Source organism: Tinamus guttatus, unplaced genomic scaffold (genome assembly GCF_059628265.1).
Source record: "Tinamus guttatus ecotype Peru unplaced genomic scaffold, ASM5962826v1 Tinamus_guttatus_pri_ptg000227l, whole genome shotgun sequence".
Classification (NCBI taxonomy): domain Eukaryota; kingdom Metazoa; phylum Chordata; class Aves; order Tinamiformes; family Tinamidae; genus Tinamus; species Tinamus guttatus.
Genome location: NW_028288761.1, coordinates 246491 through 266882, shown reverse-complemented (window position 1 = coordinate 266882; position 20392 = coordinate 246491). Strand labels below are relative to the sequence as shown.

The following is a 20392-nucleotide window of genomic DNA, read 5'->3' as shown; positions in this document are numbered from 1 at the left end:
CCGGAGGGTGGGGGATCAGGTGGACGTGTGCGCTCCCGGCTCGCGCTCCAGCGGCTAATCCCGCGGGCTGGTCCTGCACCAGGAGCTCGGGCTGCTGCTCTGGCCGCTCGCGCCCTGGCCCCCAGCCGAGTCCCGCTCAGGGTCCCTCCTGCCGGAGATGGGGCTGTCCCGGGCTCTGCGCCCGCCCCGAGGCCGCACTTCGCCTGTTTCGACACTCGCGTACAGATCATCCCAGGACACCGACAAACACGTGCCACGTCCTCGCTTCTCTCGTCCATTCGATAGAGCAAGCGCCCAGCACCTTCCCCGCGCTGGTCCCACTGCTGCCCCCATGTCCCCCATCCACTCTGTCCCACACCAGCCTTCACCCGGCTGCCACCACAGCTGGTGGTCACCGTGGCCAGAGGCTGGCACTGGCCTGCAACATGGCCACATGGCTGAGAGGAGACCAAGTCCTTCCCTGCAAGCCAGAACAGCTCTCAGACTCCTCTCCCTTTTCTTCCTGGCTGATCAGTGTCTGTAAGTACCTCAAGGGAGGCATCCTCCTCAAGGGAGGAGGATGGTGCTGGCCTCTTTTCAGCGGTGGCCACCAACAGAATTAGAGGAAACGGCCGGAAACTGAAACACCAAAAGTTCCACAGGAGCTTAAGGAAAAATTTCTTAACAGTGAGGGTGACAGAGCACTGGAACAGGCTGCCCAGAGAGGTTGTGGAGTCTCCTTCTCTGGAGATCTTCCAAACCCGTTTGGACACAGTCCTGTGCCACGTGCTCTAGTGACCCTGCGTGTGCAGGAGGGTTGAACTAGATGACCTCTAGAGTTCCCTTCCAACCTTAATGCATCTATGATTCTATGATTCTATCCCAGCATCCTGGCAGGTTTGTCTGCAACTTTGTCCCCTGGGAAAGGGGACCTGAGGACATGGATACCAAAGGTGAGGTGTCCTGGCCCTGCCCATCAGCCCAGTGTCCTCTCTCCTTGGGTTCGTGCACTATCTCTCCAGGGAAACAAGCTAAATCCAGCCGGGTCCAGCTCCTGGGCTCAGTGTATCTCCAATAACAGCCCTTTGCCCTGCGCCCTCCCTCCCTGCCCAGGGTCTCTGCAGAGGTGGCCTGGCCAGCACAGGAGGCCCCGGGACACCCCAAACAGCCACAGGGGCCCAGCCTGCCCCAGGGCCAGGCTGAAGGGCCTCCAGCCCTGGGGGGTTGGTCCCAGCGAGGCCTGGGGACACGGGGAGGGTCCTGGGCAGGGCTGGGAGACAGTCCCTGAATGTTATCAGCCCCATCGTCTCGCCCACAGCGGGGCTCAGCCCTCCGGCGGGACAGGTGAGGGCCATAAAGGGCTGCCCCTTGGCCGGGCCGCGGACGGCGGTGCAGGAACATGGAGCGGCCGCTCTCCCCGCGGAGCTGCCTCCTCCTCTGCCTCCTCGCCCGGCTCTCGGCCGCGGCCTCAGGTGAGAGCTCCAGTGGGGCGGGAGGGTGGGAGCCCCAGGAAAGGAGGTGCTGGGGCGCCCTGTGACCTCCCCGGGGGGCTGGTGGCCAGCGGGATGGGACTATCCTCCCCCGCCGTAGGGAGTTCGCCCCAAGCACCAGGGGAGGAGCAGCCCTCTTGGCCTCAGGGGGCTTTGGGAGCCCAGCCTCTGAGGGGGTTGTCTCAGCCCTGACCAAGCCATGCTCGGTCCTGGCCGTCCCCAGCCCTGCAGCCCCCTCATGTCCCCCTCATTGCTAGGATTAACCAAATCGTTTGGATGAACAGCCGTGGCTAGTCATGGTTTCCATAGCGCACTTGCTGCACGGGACTGGCACTTGCGTGGCCTGTTCCCTCAGCAGAGAGGTGTAAGGCACTTCCCAACCAAGCCATGCCTCAGTTTCCCCCTCTACAGACGGACACAGGACAATGCTGTGGTTGCCAAAGGCCTGGCTGATCCCCAAATGGTTCCTGGTCCCTCCAGGGCCCCTAGAGAATAGGACTAAATGGGCTAAATTCACTTGGGTGGCGATGCCCCCTCTGGTCCCCCAGCGGGACTTGTCCTGAGGACGCTCGGGGAGCCCAGGGCCATGGCGGTGCCACCAGCACTGTGCTCAGCATCCCCTCGAGCCCCCTGCTTGCCTCCAGGCACTGAGAAGACGCCGGACTACTGGAATGAAGGGGCCAGGAGGAGGCTGGAGTTGGCCCTGGCTTTGCAGCCTATGACGCAACGAGCCAAAAACATCGTTCTCTTCATGGGTGACGGTGAGTCCCCCAGACCAGGGACCTGATCTGTCTCAAAGACCCTCCTGGTGCCCAGCTGGGAGCCAAGACACAGAGCCAGCCCAGGGATGGCTCTAGCAAGACATCTCCAAAGCTGTGAACCATAGCAGGGTGCCAAATGCATCAGCTCACTCTTGGTGGGGCAGGGGGGAGGTCCATGCAACAAGGGGCGAGTTGGTACCTGGAGTCCTTAAGGAAACTGGAGTACGTCGGAGCCTTGGGGAGGGAAAAGCGGGGGACTTTACTCATTCCCCAGTTCCCTCATCACCTGTACCCTGCGGACAAGTCTGTCCTCCATCTGACACCTCTCTCTTTTTCTCCTTATCCATCTCCTTGATTGTCCCAGTCTTTGGGCCTTGACTCCATACAGGGCCTCAGTGCCCAGGGCCATTGCTCAGCTCTTCTCGGAGGCTGGTAGCTCAGAGCAGCAGCAACCGTGACACCAGAACCCTGGGTCAGCCCAGCTGTGTTCCACAAGCCACCTGGAAGCTGGGTTTGTAAGCCCAGGTCCCGGTCTTGGCCCTTTGCCACCCCGCAGCTCTGCTGTGCCCACAGGCATGGGGCTGCCCACAGTCTCTGCAGCTCGGATCTACCAGGGGCAGCTTGCTGGTGGCTCAGGCGAAGACAGCGTCCTGGCCATGGAGACCTTCCCCCATGTGGCGCTGGCCAAGGTGAGTGGGGCAGTGCCGGTGGTGGCACCTGTGCTACCCACTGCTCCAAACACTCACCCCCGCTGGCTTGCAGACCTACACCATCGACCGTCAGGTGCCTGACAGCGCTGGCACAGGCACTGCCTACCTGTGTGGGGTGAAAACCAATGCCAAGACCTTGGGGCTGAGCGGAGCAGCTGTCTATGGCAAATGCCACACCACTTTTGGCAATGAGGTGGACTCCATTCTGCACCGGGCCAGGCTGGCAGGTACAGGGCCCTGGGTGCCCCTGTCATCTTGGTGGGTCAGTTGGGATCTCTGTCCACCTGGCTGTAAACCCCAACCCATGTTGCAGGCAAGTCTGTGGGCATCGTGACAACCACGCGGGTGCAACATGCGTCCCCCGGGGCCACCTACGCCCACTCGGTCAGCCGGAGCTGGTATGCTGATGCCAACATGCCCAAAGAGGCACTGCAGGACGGCTGCAAGGACATTGCCTACCAGCTGGTGCACAACACGGACATCAATGTGAGCTGGGGAGTCGGGCTGGTATCACTCTGTGGGGGATGTCAGTGACCGAGGGACTTGCAGAGGTGATCTGTGAGCTGCAAGGCTGGGACCTCCAAGCAGTGGCAGTGCAGGTCATAGTGACCTTGGTCCCCTGGCAGGTGATCCTGGGCGGCGGGCGGATGTACATGACACCCAAGGAAACTCCGGATCCCGAGTACCCGGGTGACCCAGCACAGAATGGCATCAGGAAGGACGGCCTTGATTTGATCACCAAGTGGCTCAGCTCCAAGGAGGTACCCAAGCTGTGGCAGAGGGGAGCTGTCCCGGGGCACCACAGGGTGGGTATGAGCTATCAGCACCGTGTCTGTCCTTGCTGACAGGGTGCACAGTACGTCTGGGACAAGAAGGGCCTGGATGCTGTCAATGACTCCGTGAGCCACCTCATGGGTGAGAGCATCACTGCCTTCATCGCAGGCAATGACACCTGCAGGACACAACCTGTCCCGGGTGCTGTGACATGCTACCTACCACTGTCCCTTGCTCCACTCCCCCAGGCCTCTTTGAGCCCAAAGACATGAAGTATGAGCTGAACCGCAACACCTCCACAGACCCTTCCATCGTGGACATGACGGAAAAGGCCATTCGCATCCTCCGCAAGAACCCCAAAGGCTTCTTCCTCTTTGTGGAAGATGAGTAGCCCCACGCAGCCTCAAGTGGGGGCAGAGAAGGCAGGATGCGGGGCCTGGGTGGTGGGCAGGTGTCTAGGAAATGCAGGGTGGGATGTGGGTCCCCAGTGGTGGGTGGGCATCCCCAGGGCCGAGTGCAGCAGGTGAGGCTGTGACAGCCGCGTTGCCCATGCAGGTGGCAGGATCGATCATGGCCACCACAGCGGCCGGGCGAAGCAGGCGCTGATGGAGACCATCATGCTGGATCAAGCCGTGGCACGGGCAGGCGAGCTCACAGACCCTTCCGACACCCTCACAGTGGTCACAGCCGATCACTCCCACGTCTTCAGCTTTGGCGGCAACACACTGCGTGGCAGCTCCATCTTTGGTGGGTGCTGGCGAGGGGCAGCCCGTCTCCCTGCTCTGGTACCTCCATTTTGCTCCCACTGGAGGCTAGACCAGGTGGGAGTGCTTGGGAGAGGCATCTGGCTGGGATAGGGAGGTGACTGTGCTTCTTCCCAACCCCGGTGCCAGGACTGGCCCCCAAGAAAGCCAAGGACAAGCGAGCCTACACCAGCATCCTCTATGGCAACGGGCCTGGCTACAGCATCCGTGACGGGGGCCGCCCAGCCGCCAGCCTCCCTGCTGCAGGTAGGAGCTGAGGGAAGGCCGTGGGGAGGCTGGGGAGCTGCATCCCACAGCCACCCTGGCCACCTGCGGTCCCAGGGTCACCGGGGCAGGAACTGGAGACCCAGGACCAAGGGCGCTGTTGCCTCAAGGCAAGTTGCTGCCACCCAGCCCCGTATTTCTTGCCTCCTTCCAGAGGACAAGGACTACCGGCAGCAGGCGGCCGTTCCCCTGGAGACAGAGACACACAGCGGTGAGGATGTGGCCGTGCTGGCCAAGGGCCCCATGGCGCACCTCTTCCACGGCGTGCAGGAGCAGCACTACATCGCCCACGTCCTGGCCTACGCCGCCTGCCTCGAGCCCTACGCCGCCGAGCCCGCCTGTAGCACGTCCCGCAGGGCGTCCCGCAGCCCCCGCTGCTCCCCACAGCCCCTGCTCGCTCTCCTGGCCCTCTGTGTGGCCTCGTACCTGGCAGGGGGCTAAGAGCAGCTACCCCCCCATCATCCTCATCTGCAGTCTTGATGGTCAAGTCCCCACTGTGGTCAGCCTCAGGGAATGCAATAAAACTCAGGTCACTCAACTTCATCTCCCTTTTGGGGGTTTGCAGCTTGGTCACATCTTAAGGAGTCACACGTGCCTCCATTTCCCTTGTTGGTCATGGCTCATGGGACCTGCCAGGATGCCTACAACCCTGGTGGCATCAGGATGAACAAAGGATGAGGAAAGGTCCTGTGTCCCCAGCCTCAGGCCTGGATGCTGGGAGCTCTTCCACTGCAGGATGGTTGGAGGGAGCCCACTGGGCCTCGAGCTGCTGCAGCAGCCTGGGACAACCTACACAAGGGTTGGCACCATCCTGGCAACGGGCAAACGAGCACTCTGAGTCCATATGAAGGGACTTTGTTGCTCGGTGCACAAGCGACCCCTCCAAGAAGCTCTCCTGGCACTCTCGCTGCCCCAGGGCCAGCGCTCAGCCCTGCCAGCTGCAGTGCCCTGGCCAGAGCATCCCCACCATGAGGGGATGACCCTGTCACCTCCTCACCTGGCCCTTGCTGAATGACCAAGGAGCCAAATAGCCCTGCCAGACATTGCTCATCCTCACAGTCCTTTGGCCTCTGTTTTAATCTCAAATCCACCCAGCCATTTCTCAAGCTATTAGCAAAATGATAATGAGGTGTCAGTAGCCCATCCCCATGGCCTTTGTGCTGTCTTCTCAGACTTACCTCAGGCTAGCAGAGAAAGGCCTGGCCCCTCCACACCCCGCCACGTACCCCCACTTATCTGAGTACAAAGTCTCCCTGGTTCCAGCCTCTTTTAGAGCTGGAGGCTCTGCCGGCTGCTTCGAGCACCCAGATACCATCATGCAGCGCCTGGCACCTCTCCTGCTCTGCCTGGGCCTCTGGGCTGGGCTGGGCAGCACCGTCATCCCAGGCAGGAACTGGCCCCCGGAGCTTTCCCTGGAGGGGGGAAAGGGGGCACCTGGCAGAGCATGGGCTGCTCTAGGGAGGAGCAGGGACCACACTGCTCCAAGAGGGTTAATGAGGCCTCTGTGTTGGGGGTATCCCTGCCTTTTCTGGGGACATTGGGCTTGTTTTCCCAGGGGATTAAGGGTTTGGGGAGGGGCGTGAGGTGCCGGTAACCCCCTCACCATGGCTTTGGCCACTTGGTTTCTGTGGCTTTGCACTCCCGGCTGTGTTTTCCTGGGGTGGAGGCAGTGGGACTGGATACCCCAGGATGTGAGAGTCCCAGGCAGTGGGTGCTGCTGAGCCAGCTCTGAGGGGAGCTGCTTGCTCACAGTGGAGGAGGAGGATCCATCCTTCTGGAACAAGCAGGCAGCCGAAGCCATCGAAGCCTCCTTCCAGCTGGAGCCCCGTTTGGTCCAAGCCAAAAACCTCATCATCTTCCTCGGGGACGGTGAGTGCTACCGGGCACCTCTCGGCGAGCACAGCTGGTGCCACCTGGAGCTGGGGTGCAGGGAGGGCTCCTGATCTGGAAGGCGACTCAGGACCACTCTCCTTGGGGCCAGGCTTCGGGGTCCCATCCCTCACGGCCACGCGGATCCTAAAGGCTCAGATGCAGGGGAAGCTCGGCCCCGAGACCCCTCTCTTCATGGATTCCTTCCCCTATGTGGCTCTCTCCAAGGTAAATACTCTCTGCCACAGGCACACGGGGAGGGCACATGGAGGGAGCCCGTGTGGGGCTTTGCCCTTGGGCATGGCATGGGGGGGGGCTGAGCCATCTCCCACGACCTTGGCAGACCTACAACGTGGACCGGCAAGTGGCCGACAGCGCGGGCACAGCCACGGCATACCTCTGCGGCGTGAAGGGCAACTACAAGACGATAGGAGTGAGCGCGGCTGCCCGTTACCAGCAGTGCAACACCACGGCGGGCAACGAGGTGATCTCGGTGCTGCAGCGAGCCCGCAATGCTGGTAATAGCAGGGACAGGGGGATGACTGGTGATGGGGAGGCTGGGAGCGGGCACCACGCGGGTCAGGAGCCGGGTGCGCAGGCTGACGCGGGCGCTGCGCGGCAGGGAAGGCGGTGGGCATCGTGACGACGTCGCGGGTGCAGCACGCGTCGCCCTCGGGTGCCTACGCGCACGTGGTGGACCGCAACTGGTACGCGGATGCCAGCATGCCGGCCGAGGCCCTGGATCAGGGCTGCAAGGACATCGCCTGGCAGCTCGTCCACAACGTTGACATCAACGTGAGTACCTGGCGGAGCCACTCCTGCCACCCCAGTCCTCCCCATGGGACCCCTGTGACACTGGGCCGCTCTCCTCCCTCAGGTGATCATGGGAGGTGGACGCATCTACATGACCCCCGCGGGGACGCTGGACCCTGAGTATCCCAACGTCGCCAACACGAGTGGTGTGCGCCTGGATGGCGTCAACCTCATCGATGAGTGGCTGAACGCCAGGCCGGTGGGTGAGACGCAGCAATGGCTCTGCTGGTGGCCATCCCCTTGCGGGGGCTCAGCACCCACTGACCCCCCAGGCATTGCCCACAGGGTGCCCGCTATGCCTGGAATAGGACGGAGATGCTAGCAGCAGCCGATGACCCCGAAGTGACTTATTTGATGGGTAACAACCCCTTCCACTCCCTTACTGGCCCTGGCGCCTGCCGGTGCTCAGCACCACGGCTGAGCCTGTCCCCTCCATGTGTCTCCCCTTCCCACTGCTGATCCCAGGGCTGTTTGAGCCCAGCGACTTCAAGTATGAAGTGCAGCGCAACACCCTTGTGGACCCCACTCTCAGCGAGATGACGGAGACGGCCATCAAGATCCTGAGCAGGAACCCCAAGGGCTTCTACCTCTTCGTAGAAGGTATGTCGGGGTCAGTGGCACAGGGATGGCTGAGAGCCAGGGATGCAGGGCACTGAGGTGGGAAGGGGTATTGGGGCTGACACTGGTGCCCCCTCCATCCCATGCATGACACCCATCTGCAGGCGGCAGGATCGACCACGGCCACCACGAGGGCGCAGCCCACAAGGCGCTGACGGAGGCAGTGGCGTTCGATGATGCCATCGAGCGGGCAAGTGACCTCACGGACGAGTCGGAGACCCTCACTGTGGTCACTGCTGACCATTCGCATGTCTTCTCCTTCGGCGGCTACACGCTGCGGGGCAGCTCCATCTTCGGTAGGCAGAGGTGGGAGCTGGGTGCTCAGTGCCATGCCATGGGGGCATTTTTCTTCTCTTGGAAGCTCCATCTTGGCCATCCAAGGCCTTCAAGTGATGCTGAGAGCAGGGCTGGGCGTTGCCTGCTTGGGCCACCTTGGTTGTGCCCAGCCGAGTTCATCCAGGGGCTTCTGGCTGATGGCCCCAATCTTCACTCCACAGGCCTGGCCCCCAGCAAAGCCACTGACGGGATGTACTACACGTCCATCCTCTACGGCAACGGACCCGGCTACCCAGGGACGTCCGGCAGGCCCAATGTGAACAGCAGCGAGGCCGGTGAGGGCACGGGAGCCACGGCCTGTGGCGGGATGGTGCTGGCTGCCGGTGCTGCCCTCTCCTCACCCCCTGTTCTCCTCCTCAGAGATGTACGACTACAAGCAGCAGGCGGCCGTGCCCCTCAATTCTGAGACCCATGGCGGCGAGGACGTGGCCATCCTGGCCAAGGGCCCCATGGCGCACCTCTTCCATGGTGTGCAGGAGCAGACCTACGTGGCCCACGCCATGGCCTACGCTGCCTGCATCGAGCCCTACACCTCGTGCCGTCAGCTGAACTCGGCACCCAGCGCCCGGGCCAGCCCCCTGGCCCTGCTCCTGGCTCCCCTCCTCCTGCTGCGCCTCCTCTGCTAGCCCCACGGCCCCTCCGGAGTGCTGCTGGACAGCAGCTCTTCGGAGCATCCCTGGTCCGGATGCGACGGCTGCTCCCCTGAGAGGACCTTGGTGTTCAATAAATGTGGCCTGTGATGACCAGCAGCAGGAGAGACGTGTTTCAAGCCTCCTGCATGGATGGGGACTGGTGCTATTTACACACATGTCTCTCTGTCACCCGTGACCAGGTAGGAGTGTGTCCCACCACTTCACCCCCCTCACAGCACCCAGTCACAGCCCTGGCCACCTGCCCTGTATATCCAGTGCTTTATTGACCAGAAACAGCAGCGAAAAAACACAGCGCGCATCCATGCGCAAGCACCACGGCTCTCCGCGCTCCGGGCAGGCCGGTGTCGCCCCGGCCCGGAGCCCCGCTGGGCTCTGCCCTCCCAGGCAGGAGTGATGCTCATGGACAGGATGGGGCTGGCACAGGGTTTTCCCCAGGGAGGAGATGGAAAGTGCGAGTTGGGGGGGAAGGGGGAGCCTTTGGCACTGACAGTCTCGAGGAGTCTGGATGAGGACTGTGATGTTGAGCCCAGGGCTGTGCTGGATGTTTTAGGGCCTGGAGAAGGATTCGGGATGGGTGAATGGAAAGGGGATGTCCTGCCTCTGCCCCTCCATGGGGACTCTGGGATGCAGCCCCCTCCTACACAATCCTTGGGTACCGGGTAGGAAGGGATGGGCAGGAGGTGGATGACTCTGGAGTGGAGCTGCCACCAATCCCAAGTGCTTCCATCCAGCCTCTCCTGGGGGAAGTAACCCCCTGTGGCACGCAGGAGTGCCATGAAGCTGGAGCAGGGACAGGCAGAGGGGGACAGGGAGGGGAGCGGCTGCAGGGTGGCACTTGGGCACAGGCGGCAGGAGGGTGCCAGCCGGCCGGGGGTTCCTCCTCACCACACCGAGCACTTGCGAGCCGGGTTCATGGGTGAGTTCTTGGGGCAGTGGAAAACCCGGCCGAACTCCTCGAACTGTGAGACGCTGCCCAGGACCCTGGTGGGAGACGGGGCAAGTCTCAGAGCTGGGCACCCCCAGCCCTGGCCCTGCCAAGACCCAGCCCTGGGGAAGATGTCCCCATTCCACCCCCTTCCCCATCTCCCCCCACCTCCCAATCCCCCTGCAATGCCAACCCCAGATTTAACCCTTTCCTGCTCTCCCCAGCACCCAAAAAGGGGCAATTTACCCTCCTGGGTCACAGCAGCACAGGTTTTGCCAACATTTCAGATACCTGTAGTGCTCTGGGGCGTGTTTGTCCGTCAGCACCTGCAGGTAGATGGACTGGGATCGCCTCTTGATGCACCAGTTCTGCAGGGAGGAATGGTCCCGGAGTGGGAGCCGGGGGATGCCCGGTGAGGGACTGGGCAGTGGTGCCCTGGTTGTGCTTGTTATTGCCAGGTCTCCTGCGAACACAGGGGCTGCAGGTGCAGGCGGGGTGGGAGAGCGCGGGGGGCTCACCTGGGCGAAGGCAATGAAGAAGAGCTGGTCGTGGGTGTATTTCAGGTGGTGCAGGGGGTGCTCGGGGCCGTGCTCCCGCACCCACTTCTGGTAGGCCTGGAGAGCAAGGCCATGGCCTGGTTGCCAGCCCACCCCGCTGTGCCCCCGACACGGCAGCAGCTCCGGGACACCCCGGCGAGGGCACTTACGTAGTAGGCGAGCTTGAGCCCCCCCATGTCGGCGATGTTCTCCCCCAGGGTGTGTTTGCCATTCACCTGTCCAGAGAGGAGACACGGGGTAAGCAGAGATGGCTCCAGCCAGGAACCTTCTCCTTTCATCACCAAGGCACCAAGACGGTGCCTCAGTTTCCCCTGGGACCCAAGGAATTTCCCAGCTGAGGTGTGATGAGTTGTTGGTCTCAGTTGGGCGTGAGCACAGCTTGCTCTGTTCAACTTGGCTCTAGGGAAGGAGCAACTCTTTGCAGTGGGGACCCCCGAAGTGGGGCTGTGGGTCTGGGTAGTGCCTGGAAGGTGAGACAGGGGTCTCACCCGCTGGTTGTAGACAGTGAAGTTGTCGTAGAGGTTGACGATGCACTGGGCCTTCTTCAGGAACTTGCTGTATGACGTGTCTGTCCACCAATGCACCAGGTTCCCATGCCGGTCGTACTGTCCCCCTGCCAAGACAATCACCAGCCACGGGTCATGCCAGGGGACCCAGGTGTTCTGTCACCCTCTCCTCCCACCCCAGGGCAGGGTGTGTGTCACTCACCCCAGTCGTCGTAGCCGTGGGTCAGCTCATGCCCGATGATAGTGCCGATCCCACCATAGTTCAGAGATCTGGTGGTGGTGGGAAGAGCTGAGACAGTGAAGGGCACGATGCCGGCCATACCCCAGCCCCATAATGCCCCGGCACCCCCAAACCAACCCATGGCCCTGCCCCAGCCCCTACTCACTGCGGGAATTCAGGATCGTAGAGGGTTGGCTGCAGGATGCCAGCAGGGAACACTGGAGACACAGGAGAGCATTGAAGGGAGGGGGAACCCTGCGCTCTGCCACCAACATCATGGCCTGCACTGGGCCACCCTATGCTGTGCCCACCCCTCCTCCCTGCCCCATGGTTGTGGGGCTGAGCCCAGCTGGCTGGTGGCCCCTGTGCCAGGCTCCAGGCTGGCAGGCCTGGGGGGCAGCTCCTTACCCATTTGGTTCTTGTTGGGCAGGTAGTAGGCGTTCAGAGCCTGGGGGGGCAGCAGCCACCTGCAAGGAGACATGAAGGTGCCAGGAGTGCCAGGCGCCCAGGGGTGCAGGAAATGCCATCCGTTTGCATAGTCAGGGCACTTGCACTGTGCCCTCTTGTGTGTGCCCCATGCGGTGCTGCCCAGTGAGCATTGCTGGGGCTGTGCCATGCTCGGCTTTGCCACCCACATCTCCCCGGGCTCGGCGATACCCACGCAGATTTGTCCACCTCCTGCCGGATCTTCTTCACTGAGAGCCTGATGCTGAAGGCGATGCTGTTCAGGATGTTCTTGAAATAGGTCTTCTCATCCACCTCGAACTGTGGGGGTGCATGGCACGTCCATGGCATGGGGACCCCTGTGTCCCCAAGCTCCTGCATGTGTCCCTCTGCTCCCAGGGGATTTGAGAACAGGATGTGGGTTTGTGGCCATGGGCGGTACATGGCACATGTCTGTGTGTCCCCTGTCCCCAGGAAGGTCCATGCACCATGTGCACAGGCATGTCCCCATGCCACCATCCTTCAAGGCAGTGCCCTCATGAGCTGCTCTATTTCTGGTGCCTGGTCTCTGGGTCCCTCAGCATAAGGTCACCCCCAGCTCTACAATGAGGATGGAGATGAGCCCCACATGTGGGGAAGGAGACCTCAGCTCAGGCTCCAGGACAGCCCAACACTCACATGTGGCCATGACCGTGTGGGAAGCTACTGGAGAATAGCTTGTTCAGAGGCAGAGCCTCCCCTCTCTGTTGCCCCACAGCTGCACCACACCAAAGCGGGCATGGGGCCCGTCTCCCACCGCCCACATGAATCTGGGCCACCCCTTGCCTCATACTCCTTGTCGATGGCCTCCGGTGTTAGCAGGAAATCCGGGTAGCCGATCATCACCATCATGTACTGCAGCTGCAGGGAGAGCGGGCAGCTGGGCAGGGACCTCCCAGCCCTGGTGCCCCAGTGCTGGGGGCAGGTGGGCAAGGGCAGAGGTAGGTGCTCATGGATGAGGCACAAAGGCCTCCGTGCCCCCTGCCTGCAGCTGCTACCTTGGCCCTGGCTGCTCTGCGGGTCTCTTCATCCATCCAGTCCAGCTCATCCAGGCGCTGGTCCAGGATGTACTTGATGTCCTCCACCAGCTGCTGCACCTATGGCAGGATCCATGGCAGGTCACCATGGGCACAGCCACAGCCTCTTCACCACCTGTCACCCCATGCCAACACCCAGGTCACTGCCACTGTGCCTTGGGAGGGCCTGCTGGCATCACTGGAGAGCATTGGCCTGAGGAAGCCACCCCTAGTCCCAAGCAGTCATGGTGCACTGCCAAGGACTGGTCACCTTGGCGAGGCACCACGGTGCCATGTCCCTGGGCAGCAGCACCTACCTTGGCCTTGCTGGCAGAGGAGAAGTACTCCTCGACGAAGAGGGCACCCAGGGCCATGCCAAAGTGCTTATTGGCCTGGCTCAGGCAGATCTTTCCCCGCTCGAGCTGCTTCTCGTTGCCCTCCATCTCCTTGGAGAGCTCATGGATGGCGTCGCGGAAGGGTGTCGAGAGGTGCTCACTCAGCACCACCACGATGCGCCACAGCATATAGTTGTGCAGGATCCTGGCCAAGACAGGCCAGGATCAGACCGCCTTGGCTTGGCACCTTGGCAGGCCTGCCACATGGAGCACGTGCCGGGGGGCACATCAGCCCGTGCAGCTGCCTGGGACTCTACCAGGACTTATCTAGGGCCCCCAAGACAGGCCTGGGCTCCCTGGGATGAGGGCGATGAGGGGACCAGTCCCATCCCCCACGTATCTCCCCATTGCCACCTTTTTGCCAGGCTGAGTAAGGTGCCACCCCACAACCCTCCTCACCCCATGTCCTGCAGCAAGGAGACCCCTAAATGCTGGGGCAAAGCAGCCCCAGTGCCAGTCTCATGTCTAGGGCTGACCCTGAGTGGTGGTGGGGTCTGGACAACACAGGCATCTGGGGCACAGCCTGGCATCTGCACAGGGGGACACTGCTGAGCCAGGGCATGGGGCCATCATCTGGGGGTCCCCCAGGCAGGCTGATGTCTGTGGTCCTGGTGTGGGGAAGCCCTGGCACACAGAGGGGTGTCAGCATCCCCTCACCTGCTGGGTGTCACGCGGATGAGGTCGGACACCTTGTGCATGTAGTCGGTGGCCAGCAGCACCACCTCCTCGTCCTCCGAGAAGTTGTCGTGGAAGATGCGGTCCAGCAAGCGCTTCCACTTGAGCTGGCAGGGTGGGCAAGGGGCACCGTCAGCACAGGCACGGGGACACTCTCCCATGTCACTCCCCCAGCACCCCTTTTGCCAGGAGTGAAACCTGGCCCTAGAGTGGCACCTGGCACTTAGGAAAGTGTGGGCTGGACTTTTACCCTTCCTGGGCAGACTGATGAGGGGCTGTTGGGGCAGAGGGGGCATTTCTGGGGGCATGGAGGCACTGGGGTGGGTGTAGTGTTGTGTTACAGCAACTGTGGGGCAGATTTGGCAGCAGGGAAGAACCTGGGGGTACAGGGACAGCTGTGGGGCATGGTGCAGGCAGGGGATGGGGTGGTGGGGTGGGTGCAGAAGTGCTCACAGTGGGGGTGATGCGCTGCAGCTCGCCCAGGGTCACTTTGTGGTACATGGTGCTGACGTCCCTCCGCACGTCATCGTACTCTGACACGGTGATCTGCACAGGGTGGGCACGGCCGTGCTCCTGGGGCCCAGCTCCTGGGCTGTTGACCTGCATCCCACCCGGCTCACCGCCCCACGTCCCCCTGTGCTGCCAGCGGTGTCCCCAAAGTCAGGGCTGGGGTCCCCAATGGCTGGGCATGGCCTTCCCCTAAGAGCTGGAGTCCCTAAGGACTAGGGTGGGGGGAGTCCCCGAGGGCTGCTCATAGGGTTCCCAGTGGCTGTGGTCCCTCATGGCTGAATATGGAGCAGGGTGTGGGGGGAGGTATCTCCAGGGTCTGGGGTCCCCAGGGTCTGGGTATGAGGGTCCCCAAAGGACTGAGGTGGTTGTCTCAAGGGTTGGATATGGGGCAGAGGGGCCTCCCTTGGGCACAGGAGTCCTCAAGAGGCTGGAGGAGATTCTCCAGGGGCTGGGACTGTGGTCCCCAGGGCTCAGGAATCCCCTTGGCTTGGACATATGTGTCGCCAAGGCCCCAGGGGCCCCTGCCTCACGTTGGCGAGGTGCTGCTCCAGCTGCAGGATCTCCTGGGCCTTCTGCTCCACATGCTCAGCCCCCAGGAGGGTGAGCAGCTTCTCCATGAACACCCGGTACGCAGCCAGGATCTGCCAACGCAGGGCTGGTGAGGGCCACCTGCATCGCCCAGCTGGGTGCCCTCCTGAGCCCTGGGGGCCCTGGCTGAGCCCTGGTGCCCCTGTCACCTTCTCGCTTTCCTCATCCTGCCCCAGATACAGGGTCCGTTCAGGCAGCGTCAGCCCATCCTGGTCAATCTGCGGGAGGAGATGGGGCAGCAGGTGAGTAGGACCCCCATGGCAGGGGTCAGGGCACCCCAGAGTAAGGGACCATGCTGGGCAATAGGGTTATTGCAGGGCTGCAAGGGGCAGAAAGCTCCCAAATAACACCTTGGGGACCCTCCCATAGCACAAGAGCACCCTGGGGCACCTTCTCCCCAGCACAGACACCAGTGGGCCCCAGCTCCCCTACCTGCCACTGTGGCACAGGGATCCTGGGGGGGCAGCAGGGATGAGCCCCAGAGCACAGGCTCACACCCCCGCACACAGCCGTGTGTGCGCACACACACCCACCACTGCCCCGCCTCACATACACCCCTTCTCATACACACACACACACACACACACACACACAAAACCCCTCATACTCCTCTCTTGCCCACAGGACCTCGCTGTCACACCCATCGCGTACCCCATGGCACCCATGTCACACCTGCGCCCTCCCGATCACAGCCCAGCAGACGCACAAAACCTTTCCCTTTGACACATGCTCCCTCTAGTGTGCGCACACCCGCACACAAGCACACCCGCACTCCCGCACACCCGCACACCTCTTCCCCATCGCACCCTCTCGCCTTCTCACTGCTCTGCACACACACACACACACCTGCCTCACACCCATCACACACACACACACACACACACACACCTGCCTCACACCCATCACACACACACACACACACACCCGTCTCACATGCACAAGCTCACAGGGAATAAGAGGGACAGGATGGCCCAGCTGTGCCTGGCACCGTTTCCCCTCCCTGCCCACCGTCACGTCCCCATAGTGCCATCACCGTGCCCGAACCATACCCACCACTGTCCCTGCCATACCATTGCTGCACCACCACTGTGGCCCCATTACACCCATCCCTGTGTCACTGATGCACCCACCACCATGTCCCTGGTGTGCCCCCACAGCGCTCCTGCTGCACCCACCAGGGTGCCCCCATTGTTCCACCCCAGTGCCTGCCATTCAGTTGCCCAAATAAAGCCCCTTTGTGCCTCCAGGTACAGTGCGGCACCGGGCTTGCCCCGACGAGATACAGATGACCGCCTTGATGCCAGGGTGAGGGGCTCGAGAGTGCCCCGTGCTGTCTCACCAGCAAGGCACCACTCTCCTCTGTATGTCCCCTTACCCGCATCCTCCTTGCCTGCCTAAGAGGTGACAACCTGTCACAGCACAGCCTCCTACCACTAGCACAGGGACAGTGTGACATTAGGGCCCCGTGGTGAGAAGATGGGTGGGCTGTAGCACCCCGCGTTGCCCCCATACTCCTGCCACCCGAGCTGAGGACAGCGGGGCCCCTGGCAGGAGCAACCCTCACCCGGATGACGTAGCGCGAGGTGTTCCTGTCGTCCAGGCTCACGGTGAGCGAGAAGAGCACGGCGGCGCTGTAGACCCCCTGCGTCTTGTAGAGCAGCTCATTGAGGTCGCTGTGGCCCGGCGCGGCGTCCCAGCCGCCGCACTCCCCGATCACCTCCAGCATGGGCCGCGGTCCCAGCCTGTCAATCTCAGCCCGGTCGAGGCACGAGCGGAAAAACTCCTTGACCTTCCTCTCGGCCGAGGCGCGGGCGCGACGCCGCACCGGGCGGCTCAGCAGCGCCCGCAGCTTCGCCTCGTTCTGCTCGGCGATGGCGCCGATGGTGCCGTACACCAGCTTGTCCTCGGGGATGCCGTGCCGCCGGAGCCAGCCGCCGCACGCGAATGAGTAGAAGTCCTGGCACGGGTCGATGGTGGCGTCCATGTTGGCGCTGAGGAAGCGCGAGGCCCGCAGGAAGGCCTTCTTCTCCTGGCAGCCCTCCAGGCAGTAGCTGTCCCCTTCGGCCGCCAGGTACTTGAGCACCAACATGCACGTCAGGATGACGCAGAGGCTGCGGCGAACACCAGCCCCGAGAGCAGGCAGATCTCCCGGCGGCTCAGCGCGCAGCCCCCGCGGCGCTTCTTGGCCCCGACGCCCCAGCTGGAGGGCGAAGCCGTTGGGCAGGGTGCCGCTCTGGTACTTGCTCACGTACTTCACCTCCTGGAACTCGTCGTAGTGGGCCGTCAGTGAGTACGTCTTCTCATGGCTGGGCGCCGGGGGGCTCCGCGCAGGCGGGGGCAGACGCAGGTGCCCCGCGATTCACGCTGGAACCATCTGTGCTCCGAGGAGGTGGTGGACGGTGCCTGGGTGAGTCAGGCAGCTCCTGGAAAAAGCGGATGAAGTGATTCAGGGGGGTTTGGGGAGGAGCAAGGAGAGCGCTGCTCACCGTCATCACCGCCCGCATCCTGCTCCCTGCCTGGATGACCCACTGGCGGCACTGGGACCGGCTGTGGTGCCAGCAGCGCAGCCCTCTCCCCCCAGCTGCCCCTTTGCAGCCCACCAGTGCCCAGGGCAGGTGCCCACCTGACTGTTTCCAGTCACCCCCATCTCTCAGAGCAAGTTCCACAGCACACTGTGACCACTCCCTTCCTGTGGGGTGGGGACAGGCACAGGCTCCCAACACCTCTAGATGGGAGTATCAGGGTGGGGGAGATTGGGAAGGAGCTTGGGAGGGAGTGTTGGATCGGGGAGAGCCGCGTGGGGTTTCAGTGGGCTGTGCTGCCTTGCGGGGCATTGTGCCGTGTTGCATTTCCTTGCATTGCGTTGGGCGCCTTGGGTTGCCTTGGGTGGGGTTGAATCATGCTGGGTTGGGTCGTGTTGCACCGCATGGTGACAAACTGTGTTGCATTGGGCTGTGGGTGCAAAGTCAACTCCAGTGTGGGGGCTCCCAACCCTATCAGCATCTCACAGAGACCCCCCCAGCTCCACAACCTCCCTCCAGCAGCCAGTGCTGGCTGCTGCGGGTGCTGGATTCTGGCAGGGGGGCTGTGCCGGGGAGAACAGGGGCTGCTGTGAGGAAGTGGGAGCGGGGAAATGGATGAGTCTGGGGTGGGGGCTTCCAAAGCGGACACAAGTCCCTGCTCAGCAATGCCCTTGGGAGCCCCTGGATGTGGCATCGTGGGAGGACGCGGCAGGGACTCCGAGCCGCGGAAGAGGAGGGGGAGAAGCAGCTGGTACCCCCGCGGCGGATCCCCTCCCCAGCCCCCAAAGCGGGTGCCCTCCGCAACTTGGGCAAAGTTGTGTCGCTGCTGCCACCGGGCTGCGTCGCGACGGGAGGAGCCGGCGGCGGCAGCACCGAAAGTTTGCGGGGCCAGGAGCAGGCACGGGAGCGGGCGAGGGGCTGCCGGGTGCGTGGGTGCTCGCAGGGTGCTGAGGGGTGCCCGGGATGCTGAGGGGAGCTCTCCGGGCTGCGCGCGGGGATGCTGATGAGCAGGCAGCTCGGCGGATGCTCCCCGGGATGCTCCGGGAGCGCCCAGCGGGAAGCTCGGGGGATGCTGGCGGGGAGGCTCCCCGGGCTGCTCGCGGGGAGCTCCCGGGGCTGCTGCCCGGGGGCTGCTCGGGGGCTGCTCCCCAGGGCTCCCGAGGGCTGCTCGGGGGCGGCTCGCCCCAGCGCTCCTCGGGGGTGGCCGGGCGGGGGGCTCCCGGGGATGCTCGGGGGGGTGGGCGCCGGGAGGCTGCCGGGGGGGGGTCGCCAGGAGGCTGCCGGGGGTGCGGGGGTGCTCACCGCGCTGCTGGGGGTGCTCGGTGGCTCCCGGGGCGCCCGTCCTCGCGCGCGCCCCGCGCTCCGCTGCGCGCCCCGCGCCGCGGCTGCCGGAGCGGCGGGGCCGGAGGGAGGCAGCGGGGCGGGGAGGGGGTGGCGTCTCCAGCCCGGCTCTCCCGCACGCCGGGCTCCATTAACGAGATTATTATGCAAATGGAGCAGCCCCGTGCCACCCGCCAGCCTTACCTCATCCCCGCGGCGGGGGAGGCAGGGCCGGGGTCCCCCGAGCCCCCCGCCGCCGGGCTGACGGCGGGCTGGCAGTGCCACCCGTCCCGCCACCCCCGAGCAGCCGAGCAGGGGCACTCGGGCTGGTCCCTGTGCCAGGGGCATCGCGGCTGCTGGGCACCCCCGCCGTGCCCGGGCACCTGTGGGGCCCGTCCCATCCCGTGCTGTTCCGTGCTGTCCTGCCGGGGTGGCTGCAGCTGCAGGACTTGTGGGGTGCAGAGGAGACGAAATGGAGCCCGGGCTGCTCCGGGTGCCGGGGTGGGCAGGGGGTGACAGGGCGGGGGGCATGGGGAGGGGGGGGGGGACACACGCACCTACACGCACGCACGCTGAGGTCCGGGAATATTAAACTGCATTGCAGATAAATCCCCAACATAAATATCGTGAGCTGCTCTGCCGCGCGGGGGGCTGCAAGGAGATTTATAACCCATCAATTCCCACCGCCCGCAGCAGCCGCGGCCGCCCCCCTCCCCGGTCCACATCAGCCGTCCTGCTTGCCCTGCTCGCGGTGCCCTGCCATGCTCGCCCACCTCACCCGTATGGCCCTGAGTGCCTTGATGGGGGCACTGGGTTTTCCTGGGTGCTGGGGGGAGAACCCTAGGCTGGCATGTGCTGGGCAGGGGTGCTGTGCCACGCTTGCCCCCAGCCACAGGGAGCTCCCACTTGGCACTGGATGGGTGGCTCAGCTGGTGGCTGCCACCTTGACACACACCACTGTGGCACCACGCCTGCACACATTGACACACGAGTGGGCACATGGACACCCATGCAGGGTCATGTGTGCCAGCGCAGAGGCAGTGACCTGCCACACACGTGCCCTGCCACACACCAGCTCCACAGGTGCCATCGTGCTCGTTCACACGCTGCCACACTCACATGCTCCCTCAGCACCAAAGTTTCTCCATGGGGCACGGACCGGCCACACCGTCTGAACCCTGGCAGGGGGACATCCCAAGGGGGTCACCACCCTGGCGGGTGTCACCACCCCAGCAGCGTGCTGGGCATGGGGATGCAGCCCTGGGAGGGATTGATGGATGAGCGTGGCAGGGAGGGAGGGGGGACTGGCGTTATTAACAGCCCTGGGTACTGTTCGAGCAGGGCTGTAAAAATTAAAGGCGTGTGGATATAAAATAATGGATAAATCTGCGCTGGCCGCAGAGCGCTGCGGCGTCCCGCTGGGGCGGGCGCCTTGGGGAGCCCGGGCACAAGGGGTGCCGGGGCAGGGGTGGGCAGGCAGCACCTGCACCAAATTCCCTCTCCACCCCACTTATGGGGCACGTGGGCAGGGGCAGCTGCTGGACCTGGCACTCTGGAGCCCAGGCACAGGGAGAGGAGAGAGGCAGGAGGCCATGGGATGTGTGGGCCGAAGGAGTCCTCATCCCGGCACGGCGGGCAGGGTCT

At 63.5% G+C, this 20392-nt stretch overlaps 3 protein-coding genes across 3 annotated transcripts; 2 read left to right on the top strand and 1 right to left on the bottom strand.

Annotated features, from left to right (window-relative positions):
* The first annotated feature begins 1378 nt into the window (after positions 1-1378).
* On the top strand, positions 1379-5183 carry LOC104575126 (intestinal-type alkaline phosphatase). The gene is made up of 11 exons (XM_088525517.1): positions 1379-1451; positions 2114-2230; positions 2804-2919; positions 2993-3167; positions 3254-3426; positions 3567-3701; positions 3789-3855; positions 3963-4061; positions 4270-4461; positions 4608-4724; positions 4897-5183. Exons 1-11 carry the CDS (start codon positions 1379-1381, stop codon positions 5181-5183), a joined length of 1551 nt encoding a protein of 516 aa, XP_088381643.1.
* An 875-nt stretch (positions 5184-6058) lies between these two features.
* LOC104575125 (intestinal-type alkaline phosphatase) lies at positions 6059-9004 on the top strand. Its single transcript, XM_010222452.2, has 11 exons — positions 6059-6128; positions 6495-6611; positions 6724-6839; positions 6955-7129; positions 7234-7406; positions 7489-7623; positions 7710-7782; positions 7890-8024; positions 8147-8338; positions 8540-8653; positions 8739-9004. The coding sequence occupies exons 1-11, from the start codon at positions 6059-6061 to the stop codon at positions 9002-9004; spliced, it is 1566 nt and encodes a 521-aa protein (XP_010220754.2).
* An 886-nt stretch (positions 9005-9890) lies between these two features.
* Positions 9891-18957, bottom strand: ECEL1 (endothelin converting enzyme like 1). The gene is given in 20 exon segments (XM_088525584.1): positions 9891-10012; positions 10248-10324; positions 10475-10570; positions 10663-10728; positions 11002-11126; positions 11222-11289; positions 11406-11457; positions 11648-11706; positions 11901-12004; positions 12509-12583; positions 12721-12819; positions 13056-13278; positions 13791-13915; positions 14262-14354; positions 14849-14959; positions 15056-15124; positions 16471-17021; positions 17024-17087; positions 17089-17212; positions 18953-18957. Coding segments are annotated over 20 exon segments (2286 nt in total). The 3' UTR covers positions 9891-9912.
* Between the last annotated feature and the right edge of the window lie 1435 nt (positions 18958-20392).